At 54.6% G+C, this 25494-nt stretch overlaps 1 protein-coding gene across 1 annotated transcript; it reads right to left on the reverse strand.

Moving 5' to 3' along the window:
• Positions 1-1365: 1365 nt before the first annotated feature.
• NCSTN (nicastrin) lies at positions 1366-25005 on the reverse strand. Its single transcript, XM_041468622.1, has 17 exons — positions 24827-25005; positions 22997-23101; positions 21882-22005; positions 21003-21121; positions 18970-19115; positions 17712-17865; positions 15614-15723; positions 11574-11726; positions 10485-10589; positions 10040-10117; positions 9335-9504; positions 7886-7988; positions 7018-7113; positions 6007-6094; positions 5002-5153; positions 3066-3278; positions 1366-2063 (listed from the first exon to the last, which is right to left on the reverse strand). Exons 1-17 carry the CDS (start codon positions 24978-24980, stop codon positions 1941-1943), a joined length of 2193 nt encoding a protein of 730 aa, XP_041324556.1. The 5' UTR covers positions 24981-25005; the 3' UTR covers positions 1366-1940.
• Between the last annotated feature and the right edge of the window lie 489 nt (positions 25006-25494).

A 25494-nucleotide genomic window follows, 5' to 3' on the forward strand; every position in this document is an offset into this window, starting at 1 on the left:
AGGGGACACGAGAGGGGACAGCGACAGGAGAGGGGACAGGGACCGGAAAGGGGGACAGGGACAGGAACGAGAGAGGGGATAGGGACAGGAGAGGGGACACTGACAGGAGAGGGGACGGGGACAGGGAGCGGCCCCGGGTCTGGGGACAGCGGCAAGGGACGGGGGACGGGGACAGGGAATGCAAGGGGACAGAGCCCGGAGCGGCTCCCGGAGCATTCCCGGCGCAGCCGCATCCCAAATCCCCATCCCAAATCCTCATCCCACATTCCCGAATCCCCTCCCCGCCACCCCGAGGGGATTTTTTGGGATCGTTCCCGGCCCCTCCCGCATCCATCACTCCCCATCCCAAATCCCGAATCCCAAATCCCAAATCCACATCCATCACCCAGAATCCCGAATCCCACATCCCACAGCCACATCCATCACCCCGAATCCCAAATCCCGAATCCCAAATCCACATCCATCACCCCAAACCCCACATTCCCATCCCGAATCCCCTCCCCGCCGCCCCGAGGGGATTTTTTGGGATCGTTCCCGGCGCGGCCGCAGCTGAGGCCGCGGGCTCCGGGCGCGATTCCAGCCGGGAATGAGGCGGGAGCGAGCGGAGCCTCCCCCGCCTGCCAGCGCTTCCCGCCGGGAATTCCGCTGCTCCTGGAACGGGATCGGGCTCCAGGCTGACCCCAAAAACGGGACCGGGATCGGGGCTGCGGGTCCAGGGAGCCGGGATCCCTTTCCTGGGAAATTCCCTCCGGGATGGTCCCGGCTCAGTTCTCCTCCTTTTCCCTGCCGGGATTCCCACCTGGAATTGCCGGGATTGGGGGATTCCAGCCAGGGATCTGCTCGGATCCCAAAGATCCCAAGGGCTCGGGAAGGCTCTGCCGGGATTTTGTTCACTCCCAGTCTTGGGAATTCCTGGGATTTTGCTCATTCCCAGTCGCGGCTCCAGGCCATGATCCCGAATTCCCGGCTCATTATCCCAAATTCCCAGTTCAATATCCCGAATTCCCCGCCCATTATCCCAAATTCCCGGCTCATTATCCCAAATTCTCAGCCCAATATCCCAAATTCCAGGTCCATTATCCCAAATTCCAGGTCCATTATCCCGAATTTTGGCTCCATCTGGTCCCTTCCCAGCCTTTGTGTCCTTCCCATCTGTTATCCCAAAGCTTTTCCCGACCCGCTCCTCCTTTTCCATGAATTATTCGGGATCCAAATCCCAACCCTTTCATCCACCCAACCCCAAATCCCAAATTTCCCCCAATCCCAAATTCCCTCGATTCCCAGCATTTTCCCCTCTTTTTTTTTTTTTTTTTTTTTTTTTTTTTTGGTGGCTCCAATGAGGGAAAAAACCTTGAAATGAAAAAGTTTCCTTGGGAATTCCATGGATTTATTTATAATATTTACAAATCCCAGGGAAAAAAAAGAACTTTTTCCACTGGGACATTCCCAGACCCCCTGGAATTCCTCACAATTCCCAAAAAAACCCCTCCCCCTTTATCCTTCCTTTATCCGGATTTTGGGAAAAGCTCCACCCCGGGAAACAGGATGGATCCAACTGGGAACTCTTGGAAAATTTTGGGAATTTGCCACTCAGGGCACCAGGAATTCTGGGAATTTTTCACTCAGGGCATCGAATCCGAATGGGAAATTTTCACTCAGTGCACTGGATCCGAATGGGAATTTTGGGAATTTCCCACCCAGGACAGCGGATCCCACCTGGAATTCTGGGAATTCTCCCCCAGGGCATCAAATCCAAATGGGAATTTTGGGAATTTCCCCCCCCCAGGGCATTGATCCCACCCAGAATTCCGGGAATTTCCCCCCCAGGGCACCGATCCCACCCGGAATTCCGGCTTTCCCGGGAACACCTCTGGCATCTGCAGCGCCGGGAGCTCCGGGGGGGATTCCCGAGGCTTTTCCAGGCGTTTTTCCCGGGATTTTCAGTAGCCGGAGGGGCCGGGCGGGGCCGGGAGGCCGAAGAGCAGCGAGGCCTTGGAGCTGATGAGGAAGGTGCAGAGCAGGGACAGGAGCAGCACCAGCACGCCCAGCGCCAGCGTCAGCAGCTGGAAAACCGGGAAAACGGGAATTTGGGACGCTGGGATATTGGGAATTGGGGGTTCGGGGATTTGGGATCACCCCAGGGATCTCTGGGATGTGGATTTGGGATCTCCAGAATCCCTGGGATGAAGGTGCAGAGCAGGGACAGGAGCAGCACCAGCACGCCCAGCGCCAGCGTCAGCAGCTGGAATTCAACGGGAAAACGGGAATTCGGGACGCTGGGATCTTGGGAATTGGGGGTCCGGGGATTTGGGATCACCCCAGGGATCCCAGGGATGTGGATTTGGGATCTACAGGGTCCCTGGGATGAAGGGGCAGAGCAGGGACAGGAGCAGCACCGGGAGCTGGGAAAAATGGGGATTTGGGATAGTGGGATTGGGAATTTGGGGATATTGGGAATTGGGATATTGGGAATTTGGGATATTGGGGATTGGGGATATTGGGGATTTGGGATTTGGGGATTGGGATCAACCCAGGGTCCCTCCCTGTCCCACCCCTTGTGTCCCTCCCTGTCCCCACATCCCTGTCCCATCCCTGTCCCCATGTCCCTGTGTCCCTGCCCCTGTGTCCTCTCATGGTGTCCCTGTGTCCCCTCCCTGTGTCCCCTGTCCCCACATCCCTGTCCCCATGTCCCTGTGTCCCGTCCCTGTGTCCCCTGTCCCCACATCCCTGTCCCCATGTCCCTGTGTCCCGTCCCTGTGTCCCCTGTCCCCACATCCCTGTCCCCATGTCCCTGTGTCCCTGTCCGTGTCCCCCTGTCCCCACACCGCTGTCCCCGTGTCCCCCGGGGTGTCCCTGTCCCCACGTCCCAGTGTCCCTGTCCCCGTGTCCCCATCCCTGTCCCCACATCCCTGTCCCCATCCCCGTATCCCTGTCCCCGTGTCCCCTGGGTGTCCCTGTCCCCGTGTCCCCATCCCTGTCCCCACACCGCTGTCCCATCCCTGTGTCCCCATCCCTGTCCCCGTGTCCCCTCCCCGTGTCACCCCGGGTGTCCCTGTCCGTGTCACCTCCAGCTCCCTGCTGGCCACCAGGAAGATGCGCGCCCGGATGTCCTTCCAGCGGCTCTCGGTCCAGGTGGAGAATTCCCGGGAATCCCAGCGGCGCAGCTCGAAGGCCGGGGACAGCGCGGGGGACAGCCGGACGGCGGAGCGGACACAGCCGGGAATCCGGGACGAGGAATTCCCGTCCAGGGGGCCCTGCACCCACCAGTACTCGTACAGCTGGGGGCACAGGGAACGGGAATTACACAGGGAAAAACGGGAATGACAGTTGGGATAATGGGAATGACAGCTGGGGGAACGGGAATTACACAGGGAAGAACGGGAATGACAGCTGGGGGAACGGGAATTACACAGGGAAAAACGGGAATGACAGCTGGGGGAATGGGAATGACAGCTGGGGGCACAGGGAAACGGGAATTACACAGGGAAAAACAGGAATTACACAGGGAAAAACGGGAATGAGAGCTGGGATAACAAGAATTACAGCTAGGAAAAAAGGGAATTACACATGGGAAAACCCAAATCCCATCCTTGACAGCTGGGGGCACAGGGAAACGGGAATTACACAGGGAAAAACAGGAATTACACAGGGAAAAACGGGAATGAGAGCTGGGATAACAAGAATTACAGCTAGGAAAAAAGGGAATTACACATGGGAAAACCCAAATCCCATACTGTTATCCCAGGCTGACCTCAGCCTGTGTGCCCGGGGTTTTCCCAGGATCCTGGCCCCCATCCCATCCCCATTCCCGAATCCAGGCTCACCTCAGGCTGCATTCCCAGGGTTTTCCCAGGATCCTGGCCCCCATCCCAACCCCCATTCCCGAATCCAGGCTCACCTCGGGCTGCGTGCCCGGGGTTTTCCCAGGATCCTGGCCCCCATCCCAACCCCCATTCCCGAATCCAGGCTCACCTCGGGCTGTGTCCCAGGGGTTTTCCCGGGATCCTGGCCCCCATCCCCATTCCTGAATCCAGGCCCATATCGGGCCGTGTCCCCGGGGTTTTCCCGGGATCCTGGCCCCCATCCCATCCCATCCCATCCCCATTCCCGAACCCAGGCTCACCTCGGGCTGCGTGCCCGGGGTTTTCCCGGGATCCTGGCCCCCATCCCCATTCCTGAATCCAGGCCCATCTCGGGCCGTGTCCCCGGGGTTTTCCCGGGATCCTGGCCCCCATCCCATCCCCATTCCCGAATCCAGGCTCACCTCAGACTGCATTCCCAGGGTTTTCCCGGGATCCTGGCCCCATCCCATCCCCATTCCCGTTATCCCAGGCCCACCTCGGGCTGTGTGCCCGGGGTTTTCCCGGGATCCTGGCCCCATCCCATCCCCATTCCCGTTATCCCAGGCTGACCTCAGCCTGTGTGCCCGGGGTTTTCCCGGGATCCTGGCCCCCATCCCCATTCCTGAATCCAGGCTCACCTCAGGCTGCATTCCCAGGGTTTTCCCAGGATCCTGGCCCCCATCCCAACCCCCATTCCCGAATCCAGGCTCACCTCGGGCTGCGTGCCCGGGGTTTTCCCGGGATCCTGGCCCCCATCCCAACCCCCATTCCCGAATCCAGGCTCACCTCAGGCTGTGTCCCAGGGGTTTTCCCGGGATCCTGGCCCCCATCCCCATTCCTGAATCCAGGCCCATATCGGGCCGTGTCCCCGGGGTTTTCCCGGGATCCTGGCCCCCATCCCATCCCATCCCATCCCCATTCCCGGACCCAGGCTCACCTCGGGCTGTGTCCCCGGGGTTTTCCCGGGATCCTGGCCCCCATCCCACCCCCCATTCCCGAATCCAGGCTCACCTCGGGCTGTGTCCCAGGGGTTTTCCCGGGATCCTGGCCCCCATCCCAATCCCCATTCCCGAATCCAGGCTCACCTCGGGCTGTGTCCCAGGGGTTTTCCCGGGATCCTGGCCCCCATCCCAATCCCCATTCCCGAATCCAGGCTCACCTCAGGCTGTGTCCCAGGGGTTTTCCCGGGATCCTGGCACTGCTCCCTGCTCAGGTTGACGCTGGCCCCGGTCAGGTTGCCCAGCACCGCCTGCAGCAGCTGCGTGGTGTTGGTGGGGCTGGACACGGCCACGTAGTGCTGGGGAAAAGGGCCTGGAAAAACGGGAAAAACGGGATTGGGGACGGGAATCGCGGCTCTGGGGAATGGGAAAAATGGGAAAAATGGGATTGGGGATGGGAATTCTGGCTCTGGGGAACGGGAATTACAGCTCTGGGGAACGGGAAAAACGGGATTGGGAACGGGAATTGCGGCTCTGGGGAACGGGAAAAACGGGAAAAGCGGGATTGGGAACAGGAATTGCGGCTCTGAGGAATGGGAAAAATGGGATTGGGAACGGAAATTGCGGCTCTGGGGAATGGGAATTGCAGCTCTGGGGAACGGAAAAAATGGGAAAAACGGGATTGGGGACGGGAATTGTGGCTCTGGGGAACGGGAAAAACGGGAAAAGCGGGATTGGGAACGGGAATTGCGGCTCTGGGGAATGGGAAAAATGGGATTGGGAATGGGAAGAATGGGAATTCCAGCTGAGGAATGGGAAAAATGGGATTGGAAATGGGAATTCCAGCTCTGGGGAATGGGAAAAATGGGAATGGGAATGGGAATTACAGCCCTGGGGAATGGGAATTACGGCTGTGGAGCGGGAAAAATGGGACTGGGGATGGGAATTCCAGCTGGGGAATAGGAAAAATGAGATTGGGAATGGGAATTCCGGCTCTGAGGCATGGGAATTCCAGCTGGGGAATAGGGAAAACAGGATTGGGGATGGGGAATCACAGCTGGAAAAACATGGATTAGAGAAGGGAAAATGGGGATTGGAGAGGGGAAAAATGGGAATCACAGCCAGGAAAGATGGGAATTACAGCTGGGGAAAATGGGGATCCCAGCTCACGGGAATTCCAGCCGGGAATCGCGGCTGGAAAAGCGGGAATGGGGCTCTCTCCTCACCCAGGATTCCCTTCTGGTCGGGTTTGATCAGGGACTGGAACCAGGAGTTGTTGGAGTTGAGCAGGAATCCGTAGAGCAGCCGCGTGACCTGCGGGAAAGCCGGAATTCCCTCAGGGAAAGGGCCCGGCACGGGAGGGGCTCCCAGGAAAATCGGGATCCCAGGAAAATCGGGGATCCCAGGAAAATCGGGGATTCCTGGAAAATCGGGGATTCTGATTCCAGGGATTCCAGGTAAATGGGGATTCCAATTCCAGGGATTTCAATTTTAGGAATCCCAGTAAAATTGTGGATTGTAATTCCAGGGATTCCAGGAAAATCAGGGACTGTCATTCCAGGGATTCCAGGTAAATGGGGGATTCCAATTCCAGGTATTCCAGGTAAGTGAGGGATTCCAGTCCCAGGGGTTCCAATCCCACGGATCCCACAAAACCCGGGGATTCTAATTCCAGGGATTTTTGGGGATTCTCACTCCAGGGATTTCAGTAAAGAACGGGGATTCCAATTCCAGGAAAAATGGGGATTTCAATCCCAGAGACTCCAGGAAAATTGGGCATTCCAGGGAAACTGGGGCTGCCAGTGGATTCCCACTGCAGCATTCCCAGCAGGAATTCCCAGCAGGAATTCCCAGCATTAATTCCCAGCAGGAACTCCCAGCAGGAACTCCCATCAGGAATTCCCAACAGGAACTCCCAGCATGAATTCCCAGCAGGGATTCCCAGCAGGGATTCCCAACATTCCCAGCATGGATTCCCAACATTCCCAGCAGGAACTCCCAGCATGGATTCCCAACATTCCCAGCAGGAATTCCCAGCAGGGATTCCCAGCAGGGATTCCCAGCATTCCCAGTATTAATTCCCAGCAGGAACTCCCAGTATTAATTCCCAGCATTAATTCCCAGCATGAATTCCCAGCAGGGATTCCCAACATTCCCAGCATTAATTCCCAGCATGGATTCCCAGCAGGGATTCCCAGCAGGGATTCCCAGCAGGGATTCCCAGCAGGAATTCCCACCGTTTTGGGGTCCGCCCGGATGCTCTCGGTGCCGGCGGTTCCCCCGGCCAGGGTGAACAGAGCCCGGGCCAGCAGCGTGGCCACCTCGGCCAGGGCCTGCAGAACGGGAACAAATCCGGGAATTGTGGGAATTCCCGGGAAAGCGGCCGGGATCAGCGGCCGGCCCGCGGCTCCCGGATCCTTCCCGCCCCCATTCCCGGCTTTTCCCTGCTCTCCCCATTCCCGAACCCCTCGGGATTTATCCCCACCCCCTTCCCACGCTTTTCCTCCCTCTCCCAATCCCCAATCCCTCCCAGCTCTTTCCCAACTTTTTCCACCTTCTTCCTACCTTTCCCTCCCCTCCAAACCCCATTCCTGCCTGGATCCCGAGTCCCAGGAATGCCCTGGATCCCAAATCCCAGATCGCAAATCCCAAGAATCTTTCAGATCCCAAATCTCAGGAATCCCCCAAACCCCAGGAATCCCCTGGATCCCTGGAATTTCCATCTCCCAAACCCCAGGAATCCCCTGGATCCCAAACCCCAGGAATTCCCATCTCCCAAATCCCAGGAATCCCCATGATCCCAAACCCCAGGAATCCCTGGATCCCTGGAATTCCCATGATTCCAAACCCCAGGAATTCCCATCTCCCAAACCCCAGAAATCCCCATGATCCCAAACCCCAGGAATCCCTGTATCCCTGGAATTCCCATCTCCCAAACCCCAGGAATTCCCATCTCCCAAATCCCAGGAATTCCCATCTCCCAAATCCCAGGAATTCCCCTCTCCTGAACCCCAGGAATCCCCATGATCCCAAACCCCAGGAATCTCTGGATCCCAGGAATTCCCCTCTCCCGAGCCCCCGGAATTCCCGGGAATGCGGCGGGACCTGGGCGGTGTCGGTGACGAATTCCAGCTGCTGCTCAGGGCTCAGCCCCTCGGGATAACGCATCCCGATGCTCTCGGCCGTGTCGTAGATGCTCTGGAAGTACCTGGGAACAAAACCCGGGAAAAATCCGGGATGGGGCCGGGATTCCCGGGAAACCCCCCCCCCCCTGGAGGAGGGAGCTGGGAATTCCCTGTTCCCTGGAATCGAGGGCTCGGAATTCCGAAGCTTCTCCTGAGGGATTTTCTGGGATTAACAAGGAGGGCTGGGAATTTGCTCTTCCCAAGCTTTTCCTGCTGGGAATTCCAGGGATTTTCCAGGCTGCAGTTGGAATTTCGGAGCCCACTCCATGAGCTGGGAGGGGGAAAATTCCCAAAGGATCCAAGGAAAAGGTGGGAATTCCCAAGGGTTTTAGCAACGAATGATTCATCATCCATCCATGGCCGATCCCGGACAGAATTCCAAGGGAATTCCAGATTCCTGGGAAAGCCGGGATGATCCCAAGGGATCCCAGGGCTGGGATTTGGGCTTTTCGGGATTCCCAAATTCCCGCCGCGGATCCGAGAATCCCTTTGGAAAAGCCGGACCGGGGTCACGGGGGGTGATCCCAAAAAACCCCCTGGAACTGGGGAAGAGGAAACGGCCGGGAAATAATTCCATAAAAAATTCCGGGAGCGGCCTCCGGAAGCGCAGCTGCGGCTCCGGCGCCTCCGGCTCCTCCCGGGCTCCGGGCCAGGGAGCTTCTCCCAAAAAAAGCCCGGAATTTTCTCTCGCCTGTCCGAGCAATTCCCTCCCGCTCTTCCGAGCATTCCCAGAATTCCCGCTGGGGGGGGAGGGGGGGTTCCCATGGGAAGGGCTGAAAATCCCGGATTTTCGGGATGGGAAGGTGGGATCCTGCTGGAATGCCCGGAATTCCTGGATTTTACCTGTTCCAGAATTCCAGGACTTGTACCTTTACTGGAATTCCCAGAATTCCCGGATTTTACCCGTTCCAGAACTCCCGGCTTGTACCTGTCTCAGAATTCCCAGAATTTCTGGATTTTGTACCTGTCTCAGAATTCCTGGAATTCCCAGGTTTTATACCTGTTCTGGAATTGCCAGAATTCCCAGATTTTACCTCTTTCAGAATTCCCAGAATTCCAAGACTTGTTCCTTTACTGGAATGCCCAGAATTCCCAGATTTCACCTGTTCCAGAATTCCTGGACTCCCCAGGTTTTACCTGTTCCGCAATTCCCAGAATTCCCAGATTTTTTACCCGTTCCAGAACTCCCGGCTTGTACCTGTCTCAGAATTCCCAGATTTTCTACCTGTTCTGGAATTCCCAGAATTCCCGGGTTGTTCCTGCCCCACAATTCCCAGAATTCACAGCATTCCTGGGTTTTACCTGTCCCAGAACTCCCAGAATTCCCGGGTTTCACCCGTCCCGGAATTCCCGGAATTCCCAGCTTTACCTGTTGTGGAAGGCGGCCCGGTGGTCGCTCAGCACCACCCCCGGGATGCTCCGGGATCTCAGGAACCTCTGGAATGACGAGGGGGGGAGGGGCTGGGACACCCCCGGCTCCTGCAGGGAAACGTTGGAGCCGGAGCCGCTGCTCCGGAGCGCGGCCAGGAGCTCCTGCACCTGGAAAAGCAGGAATTCCGGGAATTCCGGGAAGCCCGAGGGGTTCTGGGACGGGGAGCTGAAATCCTGCTGGGAATCCTGGAGTTCTGGTTGGAATATCCACGGAAAAGGGAATCTGGGATCAGCACAGGGGGATTTTTGGGATGGAATTCCCACTGGGAATCTGGAGTGGATGGAATTCCCTCTGGGAAACTGATTTGGATGGAATGCCCATCGGGAATTTGTACTGGATGGAATTTCCACTGGGAATATGAAGTGGATGGAATTCCCACTGGGAATCTGATCTGGATGGAATTCCCATCAGGAATTTTAACTGGATGGAATTCCCACTGGGAATCAGAACTGGATGGAATTCCCTCTGGGAATCTGAAATCCCTGAGGGATCCCAGATTTCGCTGAGAATATCCCAGGAATTGTGCCAGGGTTTGGGGTTTTTTGGGAAAGGCTCCGAGGCTGGGACGGCTCCCAGCGAGGCTGGCAGGGAATTCCCAGGGATTCCCAGGGATGGGGAACATTCCCAGGGTTCCAGGCTCACCTGGGATTCCACGGATTCGTTCCGGCGGGAGACGGGATCCGTGTGCATCCAGAGCACGGAGTTGTTCCTCAGGGACACCTGGAAAACAGCCCGGGGGGAAATCCGGGAAAAATCAGGGCTGGGATGGGAATTCCAGGGAAAAAACAGCCCCAGGGGGAAAATTCCAGGGAAAAATCAGAGCTGGGATGGGAATTCCACAGAAAACTGAGTACCAGGGTGGGAATTCTGGGGCCCTTGATGGGAATTCCAGGGAAAATCCAAGCTGGGATGGGAATCCTGGGGAAAACCCAGCCCCTGGATGGGAATTCTGGGGCCCTGGACAGGAATTCCAGGGAAAATCACGGCTGGGATGGGAATTGCAGGGAAAAATCAGGGAATGCCAGTGGAAACTGAGGGAATTCCCGGCCAAGGATCCCTGGGAATGGTTCCCGGGACGCCGCCGGACCTGGCCCAGCTCCAGGAAGGCCGCGATGTTCTCCAGGCGCAGCGGGAACTTCTCCTGCTCCATGTCAAACACCAGGCGGGAGCTGCCGATGTAATCAAAGGTCTCCTGGGAAAGGGGAAAAGCCCGGAATGCCGGGGTGGGCAGAGGGAAGGGAGAAGGGGAAAGGGGAAATGGGAATGGGGAAAGGGAAAAGGGGAAATGGGAATTCCATGTCAAACACCAGGCGGGAGCTGCCGATGTAATCAAAGGTCTCCTGGGAAAGGGGAAAAGCCCGGAATGCCGGGGTGGGCAGAGGGAAGGGAGAAGGGGAAAGGGGAAATGGGAATGGGGAAAGGGAAAAGGGGAAATGGGAATGGGAAAGGGGAAGGGGAAATGGGGAAATGGGGAAAGGGGGAAAGGGGGAAAGGGAATGAGAAAGGGGAAGGGAAAATGGGGAAAGGGAAAATGGAAAAGGGGAAAAGGGGAAAAAAGGGGAAATGGAAAACGGGGAAAGAGGGAAAGGGAAAAGGGAAAATGGGAAAAGAGGGAAAGGGAAAAGGGAAAATGGGAAAAGGGGAAAAGGGGGAAAGGGGGAAAGGGAAAATGGAAAAGGGGGAAAGAGGGAAAGGGAAAAGGGGAAATGGAAAAGGTGAAAATGGAAAAGGGAAAATGAAAAAGGGGGAAAGGGAAAAGGGGGAAAGGGGGAAAGAGAAAATGGAAAAGGGGAAAAGGGGAAAAGGGGAAAGGGGAAAACAAAGGAAAAGGAGAAAGAGAAAAGTGAAAGGGAAAAGGGGAAAGCAAAGAAATGCCAAGGAATGAAAGGGAAGGAAATGGAAAAGAGGAAGAATGGAGAAAAAGGAAAAAAAACCCAGAAACAGAGCCAATCCCACCCAAAACCCTGGGAAAAAACCATTCCCAAGGGCTGGGGTTGGATCCCGAGGATTTGGGGCTGGGATCCCAGGGGATTTGGGGCTGGATCCCAGGGGATCTGGGGCTGGATCCCAAGGATCTGGGGCTGGATCCCAGGGGATTTGGGGCCAGATCCCAGGGGATTTGGGGCTGGATCCCAGGGGATCTGGGGCTGGGATCCCAGGGAATTCCTGCTCTCACCCCCTGGAAGAAGACGAAGAGGACGTTCCGGGGCAGCTGCTGGGAGCCCGGGGCCGCCTGCAGCGCCTGCGCCGCCGCCAGCAGCGCCACGAAGGAACCCACGGCGGCCTCGGCACCCGGGGCCACGTTCCAGAAAAACGAGTGGCTGTCCACCTGGAAAACGGGAAACCGGGAATGGGGCAGGGAAAAGGAGTGGCTGTCCACCTGAAAAACTGGGAATGGGACAGAAAAACAAGTGGCTGTCCACCTGGAAAACGGGAAACCGGGAATGGGGCAGGGAAAAGGAGTGGCTGGCCACCTGGAAAATGGGAATGGGGCATGGAAAAGGAGTGGTTGGCCAGCTGGAAAACGGGAAACCGGGAATGGAGCAGGGAAAAGGAGTGGCTGTCCACCTGGAAAACGGGAAACGGGAATGGGGCAGGGAAAAGGAGTGGCTGGCCACCTGGAAAATGGGAATGGGGCATGGAAAAGGAGTGGTTGGCCAGCTGGAAAACAGGAAAATGGGAATGGAGCAGGGAAATGAGTGGCTGGCCAACTGGAAAAATGGGACTGGGACATAAAAAAACGAATGGGACACGGAACGTCCCAGAAAAACGATTTCCAGTGGATTTGCACGGTGTTTTTCCATCACTTTTTAAGGATTTTCTCCAGGATTCTCAAAGATTTTTTCCCCAGGATTTTCCCCAAGGATTTTCCCAGGAATTTTCCTGTGATTTTCCCATGATTTCCCCCAGATTTAAGGGGAAAAAAGGGGAAATGGAAAACGGGGAAAGAGGGAAAGGGAAAAGGGAAAATGGGAAAAGGGGAAAAGGGGGAAAGGGGGAAAGGGAAAATGGAAAAGGGGGAAAGAGGGAAAGGGAAAAGGGGAAATGGAAAAGGTGAAAATGGAAAAGGGAAAATGAAAAAGGGGGAAAGGGAAAAGGGGGAAAGGGGGAAAGAGAAAATGGAAAAGGGGAAAAGGGGAAAAGGGGAAAGGGGAAAACAAAGGAAAAGGAGAAAGAGAAAAGTGAAAGGGAAAAGGGGAAAGCAAAGAAATGCCAAGGAATGAAAGGGAAGGAAATGGAAAAGAGGAGATTTCCCCAGGATTCCCCCATGATTTTCCCAGCAATGTTTCCAGGATTTTCCCCATGATTCTCTCAGAAATATCCCCAGGATTTTTCCCAGGCTTTTTCCAGGATTTCCCCAGGATTTTCCCAGAGATGTTCCCAGGATTCTTCCCAATTTCTCCAGGGATTTTCCCAGGATTTTTCCCATGATTTTCCCAGACATGTTCCCATGATTTCCCCAGCATTCGCCCATGATTTTCCCAGAGATGCTCCCAGGATTTTCCCAGGAATTTCCCAAGGATTTCCCCATGATTTCCTCCAGGATTTTTTCAGGAATCTCCCCAGGATTCCCCCACAATTTTCCCCAGGGATTTTCCCAGGATTTCCCCAATATTTCCCCATGATTTTTCCCAGGATTTCTCCAGGGATTTCCCCACAATCTACCCCAGGATTTTTCCCGGATTTTTCCAGGGATTTCCCCAAATTTTCCCCAGGATTTCTCCAGGGATTTCCCCATGATTTCCCTGGGATGGGAAAGGCAGGGAAAAATCAGGGAATGCCAGTGGAAACTCCAGGGGAAACTCAGGGAATTCCCAGGGGAAACTCAGCCCCAGGGTGGGAATTGCAGGGAAAATTCAGAGCTGGGATGGGAAAGGCAGGGAAAAATCAGGGAATGCCAGTGGAAACTCCAGGGGAAACTCAGGGAATTCCCAGGGGAAACTCAGCCCCAGGGTGGGAATTGCAGGGAAAATTCAGAGCTGGGATGGGAAAGGCAGGGAAAAATCAGGGAATGCCAGTGGAAACTCCAGGGGAAACTCAGGGAATTCCCAGGGGAAACTCAGCCCCAGGGTGGGAATTGCAGGGAAAATTCAGAGCTGGGATGGGAAAGGCAGGGAAAAATCAGGGAATGCCAGTGGAAACTCCAGGGGAAACTCAGGGAATTCCCAGGGGAAACTCAGCCCCAGGGTGGGAATTGCAGGGAAAATTCAGAGCTGGGATGGGAAAGGCAGGGAAAAATCAGGGAATGCCAGTGGAAACTCCAGGGGAAACTCAGGGAATTCCCAGGGGAAACTCAGCCCCAGGGTGGGAATTGCAGGGAAAATTCAGAGCTGGGATGGGAAAGGCAGGGAAAAATCAGGGAATGCCAGTGGAAACTCCAGGGGAAACTCAGGGAATTCCCAGGGGAAACTCAGCCCCAGGGTGGGAATTGCAGGGAAAATTCAGAGCTGGGATGGGAAAGGCAGGGAAAAATCAGGGAATGCCAGTGGAAACTCCAGGGGAAACTCAGGGAATTCCCAGGGGAAACTCAGCCCCAGGGTGGGAATTGCAGGGAAAATTCAGAGCTGGGATGGGAAAGGCAGGGAAAAATCAGGGAATGCCAGGGGGAGCTGAGGGAATTCCCGGCCAAGGATCCCTGGGAATGGTTCCCGGGACGCCGCCGGACCTGGCCCAGCTCCAGGAAGGCCGCGATGTTCTCCAGGCGCAGCGGGAACTTCTCCTGCTCCATGTCAAACACCAGGCGGGAGCTGCCGATGTAATCAAAGGTCTCCTGGGAAAGGGGAAAAGCCCGGAATGCCGGGGTGGGCAGAGGGAAGGGAGAAGGGGAAAGGGGAAATGGGAATGGGGAAAGGGAAAAGGGGAAATGGGAATGGGAAAGGGGAAGGGGAAATGGGGAAATGGGGAAAGGGGGAAAGGGGGAAAGGGAATGAGAAAGGGGAAGGGAAAATGGGGAAAGGGAAAAGGGAAAATGGAAAAGGGGAAAAGGGGAAAAGGGGGAAAGGGGAAATGGAAAAGGGGGAAAGAGGGAAAGGGAAAAGGGAAAATGGGAAAAGAGGGAAAGGGAAAAGGGAAAATGGGAAAAGGGGAAAAGGGGGAAAGGGGGAAAGGGAAAATGGAAAAGGGGGAAAGAGGGAAAGGGAAAAGGGGAAATGGAAAAGGTGAAAATGGAAAAGGGAAAATGAAAAAGGGGGAAAGGGAAAAGGGGGAAAGGGGGAAAGAGAAAATGGAAAAGGGGAAAAGGGGAAAAGGGGAAAGGGGAAAACAAAGGAAAAGGAGAAAGAGAAAAGTGAAAGGGAAAAGGGGAAAGCAAAGAAATGCCAAGGAATGAAAGGGAAGGAAATGGAAAAGAGGAAGAATGGAGAAAAAGGAAAAAAAACCCAGAAACAGAGCCAATCCCACCCAAAACCCTGGGAAAAAACCATTCCCAAGGGCTGGGGTTGATCCCGAGGATTTGGGGCTGGGATCCCAGGGGATTTGGGGCTGGGATCCCAGGGGATTTGGGGCCGGATCCCAGGGGATCTGGGGCTGGATCCCAGGGGATCTGGGGCTGGATCCCAGGGGATCTGGGGCCGGACCCAGGATTTTTCCCGGATTTCTCCAGGGATTTTCCCCAGGATTTCCCCAGGATTTCCCCAGGATTTTCCCCAGGATTTCTCCAGGGATTTTCCCATGATTTTCCCCCAGGATTTTTCCCTGGATTTCTCCAGGGATTTTCCCACCATTTCCCCACGACTTCCCCCAGGATTTTTCCCGGATTTCTCCAGGGATTTTCCCATGATTTTCCCCCAGGATTTTCCCCAGGATTTCTCCAGGGATTTTCCCATGATTTTCCCCCAGGATTTTTCCCTGGATTTCTCCAGGGATTTTCCCACCATTTCCCCACGACTTCCCCCAGGATTTTTCCCAGATTCCTCCAGGGATTTTCCCCAGATTTTCCCCGGGATTTCTCCAGGGATTTCCCCACGACTTCCCCCAGGATTTTTCCCGGATTTCTCCAGGGATTTTCCCCAGGATTTCCCCAGGATTTCCCCAGGATTTTCCCCAGGATTTCTCCAGGGATTTTCCCATGATTTTCCCCCAGGATTTTTCCCTGGATTTCTCCAGGGATTTTCCCACCATTTCCCCACGACTTCCCCCAGGATTTTTCCCAGATTTTCCCCAGGATTTCCCCAGGATTTTTCCTGGATTTCCCCAGGATTCCCCCCGGGCACGCACCCGCGTGGCCGCCAGGACGAGGCGCTGGCCGGGCTGCAGCCGCCCCGAGGCGTTGATGGGCTGCAGGGAGCTCCAGACGTTGTAATCCAGCAGGGGGTCACACACGATCTCTGGGAAGGGAAAACATTCCAGGGGCTGGGAAAACTCCAGGGAAAAACCGGGAAAATCCCGCTGAAAACGAGGGAAATGGGATTTTTGTGGGAGTTTTTAGGGAAAAAAAGGGGATTGGTGGGATGCAGGGAGCTCCAGAGGTTGGAATCCAGCAGGGGGTCACACACGATCTCTGGGAAGGGAAAACATTCCAGGGGCTGGGAAAACTCCAGGGAAAAACCAGGAGATCTTGATAAAATGGGATTTTTGTGGGAGTTTTTAGGGAAAAAAAGGGGATTGGTGGGATTCAGGGAGCCCCAGAGGTTGGAATTGCTAGGATTTCCCCAGCATTCCTCCAGGATTTTCCTGGAGTTTTCCTGGGATTTTCCCAGGACTTCCCTGTGATTCTCCCAGGATTTCCTCAGCATTCTCCTGTGATTTCCCCAGGATTCTCCCAGGATTTCCCCCGGTTTTCCCTGTGATTTCTCCTGAATTTCCTCAGGATTTCCCTGTGACTTTCCCAAGATTTGGGCTGCTGACCTGGGTTGATGCTGCAGTCCCAGTGGAGCCCGATCCCAGGGGATTTGGGGCTGGATCCCAGGGGATCTGGGGCTGGGATCCCAGGGAATTCCTGCTCTCACCCCCTGGAAGAAGACGAAGAGGACGTTCCGGGGCAGCTGCTGGGAGCCCGGGGCCGCCTGCAGCGCCTGCGCCGCCGCCAGCAGCGCCACGAAGGAACCCACGGCGGCCTCGGCACCCGGGGCCACGTTCCAGAAAAACGAGTGGCTGTCCACCTGGAAAACGGGAAAATGGGAATGGAGCAGGGAAAAGGAATGGCTGTCCACCTGGAAAACGGGAAACCGGGAATGGGGCAGGGAAAAGGAGTGGCTGTCCACCTGGAAAACTGGGAATGGGACAGAAAAACAAGTGGCTGTCCACCTGGAAAACGGGAAAATGGGAATGGAGCAGGGAAAAGGAATGGGATGCAGGGAGCTCCAGAGGTTGGAATCCAGCAGGGGGTCACACACGATCTCTGGGAAGGGAAAACATTCCAGGGGTTGGGAAAACTCCAGGGAAAAACCAGGAGATCTTGATAAAATGGGATTTTTGTGGGAGTTTTTAGGGAAAAAAAGGGGATTGGTGGGATTCAGGGAGCCCCAGAGGTTGGAATTGCTAGGATTTCCCCAGGATTCCTCCAGGATTTTCCTGGAGTTTTCCTGGGATTTTCCCAGGACTTCCCTGTGATTCTCCCAGGATTTCCTCAGCATTCTCCTGTGATTTCCCCAGGATTCTCCCAGGATTTCCCCCGGTTTTCCCTGTGATTTCTCCTGAATTTCCTCAGGATTTCCCTGTGACTTTCCCAAGATTTGGGCTGCTGACCTGGGTTGATGCTGCAGTCCCAGTGGAGCCCCAGTGCAGCACTGACCTGGCTGATGCCCCACTGCAGCCCCAGCAGTGCAGCACTGACCTGGGCTGATGCCCCAGTGCAGCAGCGACCTGGATTGATGCTGCAGCCCCAATGCAGCCCCAGCACTGACCTGGGCTGATGCTGAAGGCGCTCTGCAGCCCCAGTGCAGCCCCAGCGGTGCAGCCCCAGCACTGACCTGGCTGATGCCCCAATGCAGCCCCAGCACTGACCTGGGCTGATGCTGCAGCCCCACTGCAGCCCCAGAAGTGCAGCACTGACGTGGGCTGATGCCCCGCTGCAGCCCCAGCACTGACCCGGGTTGATGCCCCAATGCAGCCCCAGTGCAGCACTGACCTGGGCTGATGCTGCAGCCCCAGTGCAGCCCCAGCAGTGCAGCCCCAGCACTGACCTGGGCTGATGCTGCAGGCGCTCTGCAGCCCCAGTGCAGCCCCGCTGCAGCCCCAGCACTGACCTGGGTTGATGCTGCAGTGCGGCCCCAGCCCCAGCACTGACCTGGGTTGATGCTGCAGCCCCAGTGCAGCCCCAGCACTGACCCGGGCTGATGCCCCAGTGCAGCCCCGCTGCAGCCCCAGCACTGACCTGGGTTGATGCTGAAGGCGCTCTGCAGCGAGCTGCGGCGCATGCAGGTGACGGTGCTGGCGGCGGCGTGCATGTGCGCCAGCAGCTGCATGGCGCAGAGCGGGAACTGCGGCGCCGCGCCCGGCCCGCGCGGCACGTTGTGCGCCCGGAAGCACTGCGGACACAAACACGGCCCCTCAGCACAGCAGCTGCAGCTCCAGCTGCACCTTTTAATGCTTCGGGGCTCCTTGGGGGGTTTGAGGGGATTTGTCCCAGAAATTTCGAGGTTCCCGATGGATTTTTGGAGGGGTTTTTGGATGGATTATGGTTTCTTTTTGAAAGGATTTTTTAGTGGATTTTTTTCTTTATTTTTAAGAGGCACTTCACATTGTTTTGTGGGTTTTTAACAGATTTTTCCCAGAATTTTTGAGGTTTCTGATGAGTTTTTGGATGGATTTTTAATGGGTTTTTTGATGGATTATAGTTTCTTTTGAAAGGATTTTTAATGGATTTCTTCTGAATTTTTAAAGGGTTTTTAACTTTACATTTCTTCTTAAAGGGTTTTGTACTTTACATTTCTTCTTTTGGATTTTTTAATGGATTTTCAATGGATTTTTACGGATTTTAATGGATTTTAATTGGATTTTAACGGATTTTCAATGGATTTTTAACGGATTTAATGGGATTTTTAATGGATTTTAAGGGATTTTTAATGGATTTTAAACAGATTTTAATGGATTTTTAATGGATTTTAAACAGATTTTAAGGGATTTTAATGGATTTTTAAGGGATTTTCAATGGATTTTTATAGATTTTAATGGATTTTAATTGGATTTTAATGGATTTTTAATGGATTTTAATGTATCTTAAATGGATTTTCAACACATTTTAACAGATTTTAACGGATTTTAACAGATTTTCAATGGATTTTTATAGATTTTAATGGATTTTAATGGGATTTTAATGGATTTTTAACGGATTTTAATGTATTTTAAACGGATTTTAATGGATTTTAAATGGATTTTAAGGGATTTTTAACAGATTTCAACATATTTTAAGGAATTTTAATGGATTTTTAACGGATTTTAACGTATTTTAAGGGATTTTAATGGATTTTTAACAGATTTTAATGTATTTTTAATGGATTCTAATGCATTTTTAATGGATTTTAAGGGATTTTAAACGGATTTTAATGTATTTTTAAGGGATTTTAACGTATTTTAAGGGATTTTAAGGGATTTTAAGTGATTTTTAAGATGTTTGCCCGTGCCCGCAGCACCTCCTTGATGAGCTGGGTCTCGTTGGCGTCCTGCAGCAGGAAGATGGGGAAGGGGAAATCCTCGTGGGAGAGCCCGGAGCCGCCCGGGTTCCACTGCGAGCCGTTGCAGTGCGCGAACTGCGGCACGTAGGCCTCCGAGTAAACCCCTGGGGAAAAACGGGGGGAAAACGGGGAAAAACGGTCAAAAATGGGGAAAAACAGGGAAAGGACTGCGGCCCGTAGGTGTCACAGTAAACCCCTGGGGAAAAATGGGGGGAAAACGGGGAAAAACGGTCAAAAATGGGGAAAAACAGGGAAAGGACTGCGGCCCGGGGGTGTCAGAGTAAACCCCTGGGAACGGGGGGAAAACGGGGAAAAATGGTCAAAAATGGGGAAAAACAGGGAAAGGACTGCGGCCCGTAGGCGTCCGAGTAAACCCCTGAGGAAAAACGGGGAAAACCGGTCAAAAATGGGGAAAAACAGGGAAAGGACTGCGGCCCGGGGGTGTCAGAGTAAACACCTGGGGAAAAACGGGGAGAAAACAGGAGAAAATGGGAAAAAAACACGGGGAAAACCGGTCAAAAATGGGGAAAAACAGGGAAAGGACTGCGGCCCGCGGGTGTCAGAGTAAACACCTGGGGAAAAACGGGGGGAAAACGGGAGAAAATGGGAAAAAACCAGGGGAAAAACAGGGAAAGGACTGCGGCCCGTAGGTGTCAGAGTAAACCCCTGGGAAAAACGGGGGAAAACGGGGAAAAATGGTCAAAAATGGGAAAAAATGGGGAAAAACAGGGAAAGGACTGCAGCCCGGGGGCGTCAGAGTAAACCCCTGGGAATGGGGGAAAAATGGGAAGAAAACGGGAGAAAATGGGGAAAAACAGGGGAAAACAGGGAAAGGACTGCGGCCCGTAGGCGTCCGAGTAAACCCCTGAGGAAAAACGGGGAAAACCGGTCAAAAATGGGGAAAAACAGGGAAAGGACTGCGGCCCGGGGGTGTCAGAGTAAACACCTGGGGAAAAACGGGGAGAAAACAGGAGAAAATGGGAAAAAAACACAGGAAAACAGGGAAAGGACTGCGGCCCCGGGGTGTCAGAGTAAACCCCTGGGGAAAAACGGGGAGAAAACAGGAGAAAATGGGAAAAAAACACAGGAAAACAGGGAAAGGACTGCGGCCCGGGGGTGTCAGAGTAAACACCTGGGGAAAAATGGGAGAAAAATGGGAGAAAACAGTGAAAAATGGGAAAAAACAGGGAAAGGACTGCGGCCCGTAGGTGTCAGAGTAAACCCCTGGGAAAAAATGGGGGGAAAACGGGAGAAAATGGGAAAAAACCAGGGGAAAAACAGGGAAAGGACTGCGGCCCGTAGGTGTCAGAGTAAACCCCTGGGAAAAACGGGGGAAAACGGGGAAAAATGGTCAAAAATGGGAAAAAATGGGAAAAAACAGGGAAAGGACTGCGGCCCGGGGGTGTCAGAGTAAACACCTGGGGAAAAACGGGGAGAAAACGGGGAAAAATGGGAAAAAACCAGGGGAAAACAGGGAAAGGACTGCGGCCCGGGGGCGTCCGAGTAAACCCCTGGAGAAAAACGGGGAGAAAACGGGGAAAAATGGTCAAAAATGGGGAAAAACAGGGAAAGGACTGCGGCCCGGGGGTGTCAGAGTAAACCCCTGGGGAAAAACGGGGGGAAAACGGGGAAAAATGGTCAAAAATGGGGAAAAACCAGGGCAAAACAGGGAAAGGACTGCGGCCCGCAGGTGTCAGAGTAAACCCCTGGAAATGGGGAGAAAACAGGGGGAAAATGGGAGAAAAATGGGAATAAAGGTGAAAAATGGAAAAGAACAGCAAAGAAAAAGGGATAAAATGGGGAAAAATGGGAAAAAATAGGGGAAAAACCCAAGAAAAAACGGGAGAAAAATGTGAAGAAATAGGGAGAAAATGAGGAAAAAATGGGGGAAAACTGGGGGCAAATGGGGAAAAAATTGGAAAAAAACTGAAAGAAAAAAACGGGAGAAAAAGTGGGGAAGAGCAGGGGGAAAAGTTGGGAATTTTGCTCACCAAATCCATCATTGGGACATTTCAATCCTGGGGAAAACCCTCCGGGAGGGGCAGGAGAGGCAGCGGCCACAGCCAGGCCTGAAATCCGGGAGGTTCCCTTCAGCTGCATCAAAACCTCCCTGGAAGAGGGGAAAAGGGGCTGGAAGTTGGGATTTATCCACAAGGAACTGAAATCTGGGGATAAATCAGGGAAAGGGAGGAAAAATCCTGGGATTTTTATCTGGGGAGGGAACAAAATGGCGGAAAAAACAACAAGGCCGGAAATGCTGGAAATTCTCCTCAAGTGAAGCAAAATCTCTTTGGAAAAAGGGGAAAAGGGGCTGGAATTTGGGATTTATCCACAAGGAACTGAAATCTGGGGATAAATCAGGGAAATGGAGGGAAAATCCTGGGATTTTTATCTTGCGAGGGAACAAAATGGCGGGAAAAACAACAAGGCCGGAAATGCTGGAAATTCTCTTCAAGTGAAGCAAAACCTCCCCGGAAAAGGGAAAAAGGGGCTGGAATTTGGGATTTATCCATGAACAATTGAAATCTGGGGATAAACCTAGGAAATGATGGGAAAACCCCTCGGAAAAAAAATCTTGGGAGGGCCTAAAATGAGGGAAAAAGCAGCAGGGAGAAAACTCCAGCCAGGTATTTTCCCGCTCTTCCCAGAAAAAGGAGCCCCAAGCCCTTCCCAAGGTTTATTTTCCCAGCTTTTTAAAATCACGGCTCAACGTTGCACGGATTTGGGAGTCCAATCCCATTTAAGACAAGAAGGAAAAACGAAGTTTAGCAGGGATTAAATCAAGGGTTAAATCCCCGCGAGCCCGGGGCGCTGTGGGGGTTGGGAAGAAGGGGATTTGACGGGAATTCTGGCGATCCCGACGATCCCACCTGGAGAAGAGGCTCCCGTCCAGCAGGATCATGTAGGGCGGGTGGGGGCCCGTGGCCAGCGCCCACTCCAGGTCCTCCTCCTTCTCCACCACGTGGATCACGCCCGTGTCCCCGCTCAGAGAGGCTGGCGGGGAAAAACGGGATCAGCCCCCCCCCAGAATTCCAGGGAATCCCGCAGAAAATCCGGGGAATAGCAGGGGAGGGGGTGAGGGGGAAGGGGGTGAGGGGGAGAGCTGCGGGGTTTGTCCCCCCAGAATTCCAGGGAATCCCAGAAAAAATCCATGGAATAGCAAGGGAGGGAGGTGAGCTGGAGAGCTGCGGGGTGGAAATTATCCCCTCAGAATTCCAGGGAATCCTGCAGAAAATCCAGGGAATAGCAGGGGAGGGGGTGAGCTGCGGGGTGAAAATGTGGGAATGATCCCCTCAGAATTCCAGGGAATCCCACAGAAAATCCATGGATTTCCATGGAATATCTGGGAGGGGGGTGAGAGGTTGAGGGGGAGAGCTGTGCGGTGGAAATGTGGGAATGATCCCCTCAGAATTCCAGGGAATCCCACAAAAAATCCATGGAATAGCAGGGGAGGGGGTGAGGGGGAGAGCTGCGGGGTGGAAATGTGGGATTTGTCCCCTGAGAATTCCCAAAATTCCCTGGAAGAGCAGGGCAGGGAGCTGAGAGGCTCCCACACCGCCAGGATGACCGGGAGGCTCCCCCGGACACCCCCCAAATTCCCAAATTCCCAGGAATTCCTGAATTCCCGTCATTGTCACACTGGCAGCCGATCTGGTGAGTGACACACAGCACCCCTGACACCCCCAGCATTCCCAAATTCCCAGAATTCCCAGCATTCTCACACTGGCAGCCGATCTGGTGCGTGGCACACAGCATCCCCCTGGCCCCCAGCATTCCCAAATTCCCAGGAATTCCCGTTGTCTCACACTGGCAGCCGATCTGGTGAATGGCACACAGCATGCCCCATGCCCCCCGGAATTCCCAGCATTCCCAAATTCCCAGGAATTCCCAGGATTCTCACACTGGCAGCCGATCTGGTGCGTGGCACACAGCACCCCCCTGTTCCCCAGCATTCCCAGAATTCCCAAATTCCCAGGATTCTCACACTGGCAGCCGATCTGGTGCGTGGCGTTGAGCAGGCGCACGCAGGGCGCCGTGTGGTTCAGCGCGATGTAAATCTTCCGGTGCACCGAGTTCCCGCGGCAGCAGCCTGGGAACGGGAAAAACGGGGAAAAACGGGGAAAAACAGGATCGGGACGGGGAAAAACGGGAAAAACAGGGAAAAACGGGATCGGGACGGGGAAAAACGGGGAAAACGGGGAAAAACGGGAACGGGAGCAGGGAAAACAGGGATCGGGACGGGGAAATACGGGAAAAACGGGATCAGGGACCGGAAAAACGGGATTGGGACGGGGAAAACGGGATCAGGGAGGGGAAAACGGGAAAAACAGGGATCGGGGAGGGGAAAATGGGAAAAACAGGGATCGGGGATGGGGAACGGGAAAAACAGGATCGGGGACCAGGAAAATGGGAACGGGCAGGGAAAACAGGGATCAGGGAGGGGAAAACGGGAAAAAGGGGGGTCAGGGACCGGGAAAAACGGGATCAGTGATGGGAAAAACAGGGAAAAACGGGATGAGGGACAGGAAAACGGGATCAGGGACCGGGAAAATGGGAACGGGCAGAGAAAACAGGGATCAGGGAGGGGAAAACGGGGATCGGGGATGGGAAAATGGGAAAAACAGGATCGGGGACCGGGAAAAATGGGATCAGGGAGGGGAAAACGGGGATCGGAAACGGGAAAAACGGGATCAGGGACGGGGAAATGGGAAAAACAGGGATCAGGGACCGGGAATGGGCAGGGAAACAACGGAAAGGGGCAATAGGGACCCCAAAAGGGGCATTGGGGGGGACAGGGACCCCCTCCCCAGCCATGAGGGGACCCCAAAAGGGGCAAAGGGGACCCCAAAAGGGGCAAAGGGAACCCTAAAAGGGGCAATGGGGACCCCAAAAGGGGCAAAGGGGACCCCAAAAGGGACAAATCCCGGGGTTCGTGGGCTGGGAATTCCCGGATTTCTGTGCTGGGAATCCCGGGATCCGTGCTCAGGGAATTCCCGGATTTGCGTGGAGGAATTCCCAGACTTTTCCCTAGGTTTCCCCTCTTCTTTCCCAAGGTTTTTCCTCACCTTTCCCGGCCTTTTCTCCGTTCATTCCCAAGGTTTCCCCCGACTCTTCCCAGGATTTTCCCTGTCCTTTTCCGCATCTTTTCCTCACCTCTTCCCAGACATTCCCACCCTTTTCCCAGGTTTTTCCCACACTTTTCCCAGGGTTTTCTCCACATTCTCCCAGGTTTTCCCTCATTCTATCCCAGGTTTTTTCCTAGTTTTTTTCCCCACCCTTTTCCCATGTTTTTCCCACCCTTTTTCCAGGGTTTTCTCCACCTTTTCCCATTTGTTCCCCAGTTTTTTTCCCAGGTTTTTCCCCACACTTTTCCCAGGGTTTTCCCCCATCCTCTCCCAGGTTTTTTTCCCAGGTTTTTCCCCGTGCTTTTCCCAGGGTTTTCTCCACCCTTTTGAGTTTTTTCCCCACCCTTTTCCCATCCTTTTCTCAGTTTTTTTTTTTCCCCCCGGGTTTTTCCTCATCCTATCCCAGGTTTTTTTCCCAGTTTTTTTCTCAGTTTTTTTTCCCCATTTTTTTCCCAGTTTTCCCCCACCTTTTCCCAGGTTTTCCCCATCCTATGCCAGGTTTTTCCCACCCTTTTTCCAGGGTTTTCTCCACCTTTTCCCAGGTTTTTCCCCACACTTTTCCCAGGGTTTTTCCCCATCCTATCCCAGTTTTTTTCCCAAGTTTTTTCCCAATTTTCCCCAAGTTTTCTCCCATTTTTCACCCCTCAGGCCCCCCAAGCCTCCCCTCCCCCCTCCCCCTCAGGCCTCACCCGCCGCCAGCGCGGCCACCAGCAGCGCTCGGAGCACCCCCAGGGAACTGCGGAGCGCCCCCAGGGAACCCCACGGCGCTGCCACGGAATTCCAGGGCGCTCCCGGCGAACTCCAGCCCGTTCCCGGGGAACCCCGGCCCGGCCCCGCCGCCATCACCGCCCGCGGCCGCTCCACTTCCGCGATGCGGCGGAAGTGACGAGGCGGAAAGCGGCGCCGGTTTCCGGGGCGGTCCCGCGGTGCCGACGTGGAGGTTCCGGGTTGCGGCCGGGCCGGGCTGGGACCATGTTGACCAAATTCGAGACCAAATCCGCGCGGGTGAAAGGTGGGAAAAACCGGGATAACCGGGGAAAAACCGGGATACACCGGGGTAACCCGCGGCTCGGGCGGCGGGGAGGGGGAATCGTGAGGGGAAGGCGGAATTCCGTCGTGAGGGGAGGCAATGGCGGATCCTGAGGGGGCTGAGGGGCGATCCCGGGGAAAAGGGGATCCAGCGGGATTTGGGATCGGATCCCGGGAATGCGGCAGGGCCAGAGGGAGCGGGCTCGAGCCGTGCCCGGGAGGGGAACCTGGGATGGTTTTTCCACGGGAAAAGGGTTGGGAAGCGTCAGAGGGGGCTGAGGGAGGGTTGGGAGGAAATCTGGGATTCGTGTGCAGGAATCCCGGGGTT

This window comes from Pyrgilauda ruficollis, unplaced genomic scaffold (genome assembly GCF_017590135.1).
Source record: "Pyrgilauda ruficollis isolate IOZ18807 unplaced genomic scaffold, ASM1759013v1 scaffold222, whole genome shotgun sequence".
NCBI classification, from domain to species: Eukaryota; Metazoa; Chordata; class Aves; order Passeriformes; family Passeridae; genus Pyrgilauda; species Pyrgilauda ruficollis.

What these genes read in the sequence shown, in the direction of transcription:
- NCSTN (XM_041468622.1), bottom strand. Translation starts at nt 24,980, where the DNA reads ATGGCGGCGGGGCCGGGCCGGGGTTCCCCGGGAACGGGCTGGAGTTCG. An exon ending in CGCCTTCAGCATCAACCCAG is followed by an intron (nt 15,724 to 17,711) that starts GTCAGTGCTGGG and finishes TTCCCTTCCCAG; the next exon opens with AGATCGTGTGTGACCCCCTG. An exon ending in CGACCAGAAGGGAATCCTGG is followed by an intron (nt 5,154 to 6,006) that starts GTGAGGAGAGAG and finishes CCGTTTTTCCAG; the next exon opens with GCCCTTTTCCCCAGCACTAC.